At 44.5% G+C, this 6,490-nt stretch overlaps 1 protein-coding gene across 1 annotated transcript in view; it reads right to left on the bottom strand.

The window, feature by feature from the left end:
* Window positions 1-1,041: 1,041 nt before the first annotated feature.
* LOC117193662 (sestrin homolog) overlaps window positions 1,042-6,490 on the bottom strand; it is a 153,941-nt gene continuing 148,492 nt past the window's right edge. Inside the window, 6 exon segments of the mRNA XM_033398401.1 lie at window positions 1,042-1,227; window positions 1,292-1,402; window positions 1,469-1,652; window positions 1,713-2,157; window positions 2,160-2,259; window positions 2,345-2,527. Of these exon segments, the coding sequence (XP_033254292.1) occupies window positions 1,141-1,227; window positions 1,292-1,402; window positions 1,469-1,652; window positions 1,713-2,157; window positions 2,160-2,259; window positions 2,345-2,527 (1,110 nt within the window). The 3' untranslated portion in view covers window positions 1,042-1,140.

The raw sequence follows: 6,490 nt of genomic DNA, 5'->3' as shown, positions 1-6,490 counted from the left end.
AGTGCAAAATCTGAACCAGATCGTATAATGATTATAGCCAGAATCAAGAAAACAATTTCATTCTTTCTCGCTCTGTCTCTCTCTAACACACAGGTTTCATGGTCGGTTTTGTCAATTGCAAAATATGAGTTCAAGGATCTCAGAACCTGTAAGAGCCAGAGCAACCAAATTTGGTATCCACACTCCTGTGATATCGGACCTTGACCATTTCGTGTCAAAATTTCGCCACACCCCCTTCCGCCCCCGCAAAGGACGAAAATCTGGGGCATCCACAAATCTCAGAGACTATTAAGGCTAGAGTAACCAAATTTGGTATCCGCACTTCTGTTAGATCTCACTATAAAACGTATATCTCAGAATTTCGCCCCACCCCTTTCCGCCCCCACAAAAGACGAAAATCTGTTGCATCCACAATATTGCACATTCGAGAAAACTAAAAACGCAGAATCATAGATAATGACCATATCTATCAGACTGCTGAATCAGATCGGATCATTTTTATACCCAAAAGGAACAAATCAATTTGCACTGGCTACGCAGCGCCCGACGTCACGCTCAGTCTGATTTTCTGTCTCTCTCGCACGCACTCTTTGTCGTGTCGTTTAATATTTGCGGCGTTTGCCGGAGGAGAGCCATACTGACTAAGTATCGGGTATAACTGTAGAGTTGCGGTGTCCGCAGCAACTCACAACGTTCCCCCTCGTTTTGTTTTTGGTTTTTCTGAATATTGTATGTACGAGGAGTGTATGCTGTGTCTCATATGGAGAGATCACTGCTGGCTAACCATAGACACTGTAGACTACTCTCGTTGGCACGAGATGGAACGAACATTTCAAATTTCAGTATACATCGAGTATAGTATACATATGTATTGCATGGACACGATAATGGTTGGAATTTGATTTTTTATTGCACAAATCATTGTGTTCTCCTTCGACTACGAGTTTTTCCCGCATCGGTGCTACTGGTTCTGATTCTGTTTCTGGTTCGGGTTCTGGTTCCTACTTCTGGTGCTGCTTCCTGTTCCTTTCCCTGCATTTGTTTATGCACTTTCAAAATGTTTCATGTTTTCATTTGTTTGTGCGTGTGTGTGTGTGTGTGGGTGTAATATACGTATATAGAGTTATTCTTTTAATGAGATCAAGTCATATAGCGCATTATCTCGCGCAGAGAATAGAGTAACTCGGCCTGATTGCGGGCTTCCATTATCATTAGATTCACATGAACCTGTTGAGAGGTAGATAGCGAAACAATTAGTTGATAAATCATCCCTAATGTGCGGATCACAAACCTTTTCACTGTCCTGCAGCTCGACAAGCACACTATCATAATCCTTGGTGGTAATACGCTCGGGAAAGCAACAGGCTGTCTTTATGAACATTTTCAGCGGTCGGACAAGCAGCTAGCGACAAGCAGCTTCATCAATGAGTATAATCGAGTAATAGTGAAAAGCCAGCCAAAATCTTACCTGATTCACTTCCCCATAGTCGTAGTCGTCGTGACGGATGCCGTATATGCACTGTATATAGTTCCAGATGGCCCGTCGGAACTTTGAGGTGTCCACATTCTTGATCCCACCCATGGTGCAGTACGTGAGGTTGTAGGCCGAGCGGAACTTCTCATCCAAATAAGTGCCCACGTCGTTGTACAACCTATGGAGTAGAGAGGACGAAAGTCAGGTCTGAATGAGTGACGTTAGCCCGACCACATACCCATCCACAAGCGAGTAGCCGTGATCCTCCCAGGAGTAGTCCCGTATGCGAAACGTGTTCACATTCTCCGCTCCGCGACGGGCAAAGTCCTGGTAAATGAAATTAGCATCGTCCACATAGTGAGAGAAATTGTGGGGCAAGGCCACCGCCAAGCCCGGCGTCACGGCCGCCAGTTCGGCGGTCTGCATCTCCACGTTCTTGAATCGGCTGCTCAGCTCCGCCTCGCTGCACTCGTCCTGGTTCTGGGAGAGCACCTTCATTCGCTCCATCAGGGCCTCCACACTGATGCCGTGCTGCTAGGGCAGTTGCTGGGCCGTTGCTGCAATTCAAGCGGATTAGTTTCCACTGAGTGGGAGGCAGCCATTGGCCGTTAATTGCTCACCCAACGTGGCAGGAGCACTTTTCAGTTTGGGACTAGACAGGCCATCTAGCTTTTGTGTGAGGCGCAGGAGAACACAAATGAAGACAGTGAATGGAAATGCGATAGCAGGACCATCGCGTGCACCACCTCCGACAGGGACCAGCTATTTATTCACTTTGTCAAAAGCTGTGTGCAGCAAGAATTATCGACAACGGAGGAAGGATACTCATTTAATATTTCGTTGGACTGCGAGCTGTCTTCATGTCTTTACCTCAATGTGCTCCTTGCGCAACAGCCAGGGACGATGGGCTAATATTTTATTTATATCGTATATGGCACGTAGTTTGTAGGGGATGTGGTCCAGCCCGCGCAGCCACTCTCTGCTCCCGCCCTGATTGATGAACTCCTTCTCGTAGCGCTTCACCAAATACGGACACTGGTGTCGGGCAGCAGCCTGAAAATATACAGATCAGAGCAGAGGATCACAGGTCTATTCAGAGCTCTGTATTCAGGTAAAATTTCTCGGCGCAATACGTCATTTCTTTTGATATCTTTCGGTAGCCTTGGCCTCAGATTTGGCCCCCTTCCCACCACGATCCATGCTGAGACCTAAACCAACAGAAACACCGAAAAACAATCCAAGTGACCCACAATCAAAGGTCTCCCAGGGTGCGGACCTGGGAGAGATCATCATCATCGTCATCGTCATGTTGAACACCTGAATGTGCTAAAAATATTTTGAGCCTTCTGGCTTTTGTGTGTGTGTGCGTGTGTGTGTGTGTTGCTGCTGTGACACAAAATGAGACAAAATATTCAAACATTCAGAGCGTAGGCCCCGTAGTCCATTGTTGTGCTCTATTCTTGTTGTTATACCCGATACTCAAAATGAGTATTGGGGTATATTAGATTTGTGGTAAAAGTGGATGTGTGTAACGTCCAGAAGGAATCGTTTCCGACCCCATAAAGTATATATATTCTTGATCAGCATCAATAGCCGAGTCGATTGAGCCCTGTCTGTCTGTCTGTCCGTCTGTCCGTCCGCCCGTCCGTCCGTCCGTCCGTCTGTCCGTCCCCTTCAGCGCCTAGTGCTCAAAGACTATAAGAGCTAGAGCAACGATGTTTTGGATCCAGACTTCTGTGATATGTCACTGCTACAAAAATATTTCAAAACTTCGCCCCGCCCACCTCCGCCCCTACAAAGGACGAAAAGAACGCAGAATCGTAGAGGATGACTATATGTTCTAGAGTGTAAAATCTCAAGCAGATCGTATAATTATTATAGCCAGAATCAAGAAAACAATTTCATTCTTTCTCGCTCTGTCTCTCTCTAACACACAGGTTTCATGGTCGGTTTTTCCAATTGCAAAATATGAGTTCAAGGATCTCATAAGCTATAAGATCCAGAGCAACCAAATTTGGTATCCACACTCCTGTGATATCGGACCTTGACCGTTTCGTGTCCAAATTTCGCCACACCCCCTTCCGCCCTCGCAAAGGACGAAAATCTGGGGCATTCACAAATCGCAGAGACTATTAAGGCTAGAGTAACCAAATTTTTTATCCGCACTTCTGTTAGATCTCACTATAAAACGTATATCCCAGAATTTCGCCCACCCCCTTCCGCCCCCACAAAGGACGAAAATCTGTTGCATCCACAATATTGTACATTCGAGAAAACTAAAAACGCAGAGTCATAGATAATGATCATATCTATCAGATTGCTGAATCTGGATCAGATCGGATCAGTTTTGTAGCCAAAAGCAAGAAATCAATTTGCAGTGGGCGCTGCCCGACGTCACGCTCAGACTGATTTTCTGTCTCTCTCGCACGCACTCTGTCGTGTGGTTCAATATTAGCGGCGTCTGCCGCAGGAGAGCCATACTGACTTAGTATCGGGTATAACTGTAGAGTTGCGGTGTACGCAGCAACTCACTACGTTCCCCCTCGTTTTTGTTTTGTTTTTCCTTACGATCTATTACGATCTATCTGCTGATGCTGTTGTTGTTGTTGTTGTGGTTGTTGTTGTTGTCATTAATGCTGGTGTGGAGCGCAGAAGCCTAATCATGGCACAGTGCCCCGCGACATGGGATCGTAAATCTTAAATAATTTTACCCGCTCTGTGGATCCCGTCACCTCCCCCTCCTCTGATACGACATATATGATATGTATTTATGTACATACATATTCGTAGATATGTACATAAGTTATCGAATTTATGTTTATTTTTATAGGCGTACGCACAGCTAAAATAATAAATTACAAATCTCTCAGTACATTTAGATCCGTTCAGAGAACGTTAACCTTTTATGTACCAACAAAATTGGCCAAATAATTGCTAAATGCATTTTTCTATAATCTGTAATGGTATTTTTTTATTTTGCTTTCGATTTTCCGCGGGACGGACGGAAAATGTATTCGGTTCGGAATTCGGGGGTGGGGTTCAAATATACATAAGATATATCAATTTTAATTACGCATTTCTTTTACTAATTCGAGGTTTATTTCGTTTTCGGTCGGCCAAAAAGACTTTTATTACAGCAGCAGCATGATTTTTTTTTTTGTTTCGATTGGAAATGATTCAATAATAATTTGTCGATGATCGATGGAAGAGAGTTTCTATTGTCCGAGTTTTCCTTTTGTAACTTTTCAGCTTTTCAATATTTAAATTTAATTCACCAGCGTACTGTGCTGGTGGAGGGTGAAGCGGCAGTCGGGGAATTGAATAGGTCCCCAGCGCCCACGTAAGAAGGGAAGTCATTAGGGTGCATCAAAGTAGAGGCAAAATAGCACAAATACATGCTAAACACTATTAATGTATAATTCCATTCGATAGAACAAGGCAGGGGCAATAAAAAACCGATGGTATTGATAATTAATAGCTAAAAATATGCAGCACACACTTATATGATAAATATGTAAATAGAGCTAAAGGCAAAAGAACAGCAAAAACGAGGGGGAACGTTGTGAGTTGCTGCGGACACCGCAACTCTACAGTTATACCCGATACTTAGTCAGTATGGCTCTCCTCCGGCAGACGCCGCTAATATTGAACGACACGACAAAGAGTGCGTGCGAGAGAGACAGAAAATCAGTCTGAGCGTGACGTCGGGCGCTGCGTAGCCACTGCAAATTGATTTCTTGCTTTTGGCTACAAAAACGATCCGATATGATCCAGATTCAGCAATCTGATAGATATGGTCATTATCTATGATTCTGCGCTTTTAGCTTTCTCAAATGTGCAATATTGTGGATGCAACAGATTTTCGTCCTTTGTGGGGGCGGAAGGGGGTGTGGCGAAATTTGGAGACGAAACGGTCAAGGTCCGATATCACAGGAGTGTGGATTCCAAATTTGGTTGCTCTGGCTCTTATAGGTTCTGAGATCCTTGAACTCATATTTTGCAATTGGCAAAACCTACCAAGAAACCTGTGTGTTAGAGAGAGACAGAGCGAGAAAGAATGAAATTGTTTTCTTGATTCTGGCTATAATAATTATACGATCTGGTTGAATTTTTACATTCTAGAACATATAGTCATCCTCTACTATTATGCGTTTTTGGTTTTATCGTATCTTTAAAAATGTGGATGCCACAGATTTTCGTGCTTAGTGGGGGCGGAAGTGGGCGGGGCGAAGTTTTGAAATATTTTTGTAGCAGTAACATATCACAGAAGTCTGGATCCAAAACATCGTTGCTCTATCTCTTATAGTCTTTGAGCACTAGGCGCTGAAGGGGACGGACAGACGGACAGACAGACAGGGCTCAATCGACTCGGCTTTTGATGCTGATCAAGAATATATATAATTTATGGGGTCGGGACGTTACACACATCCACTTTTACCACAAATCTTATATACCCCAATACTCATTTTGAGTATCGGGTATAAAAAGAGCGAATGTTTAACTGTTCAAAGCCAGCGGCAGGTCTTTCGGTAAAGCGCACGATCATAGGCAGAAAGAAACGAAGAAAGAAAGAGTCGGAGCGAACAGCCTCGTCCTCTCATCTTCCCTTTCGCGCCTTGTTCCCGAGAGAGCAATGAAGTGCAGTTCTAAAGCGCAGCGAATACGAGCATTTGTGCGTGTGGGCATGTGGGCGAGAGAACAGCCTCTCTTAAGCGATTACGAGAGCTCTCCGTTCGCGCAGTATACATACATATGTATGTATGTATATGTACAACCAGTAAGCTTCTGATAGACAAACACAATTAGCGGGAGCCCGATATGATGAGTTGATCTTTTCCCCCTGAAACCCCCCTATCGAATGTGAAAGTTTAGAGCTTTTGTGCACTCTCCCCTGTCGCCACCCTATCGCCAGGAATTATAACTAGGTGTCCTTCTGATGGGCGGACGGCCACTCGATGCAGTGGTCCTACTTGTCCGTCCGTCCAGCCGTTGCAAATCTGCTCTGCTGACAGAAGC

Source organism: Drosophila miranda (genome assembly GCF_003369915.1).
Source record: "Drosophila miranda strain MSH22 chromosome Y unlocalized genomic scaffold, D.miranda_PacBio2.1 Contig_Y2_pilon, whole genome shotgun sequence".
NCBI classification, from domain to species: Eukaryota; Metazoa; Arthropoda; class Insecta; order Diptera; family Drosophilidae; genus Drosophila; species Drosophila miranda.
This window is presented reverse-complemented; position numbering and strand designations above follow the sequence as displayed.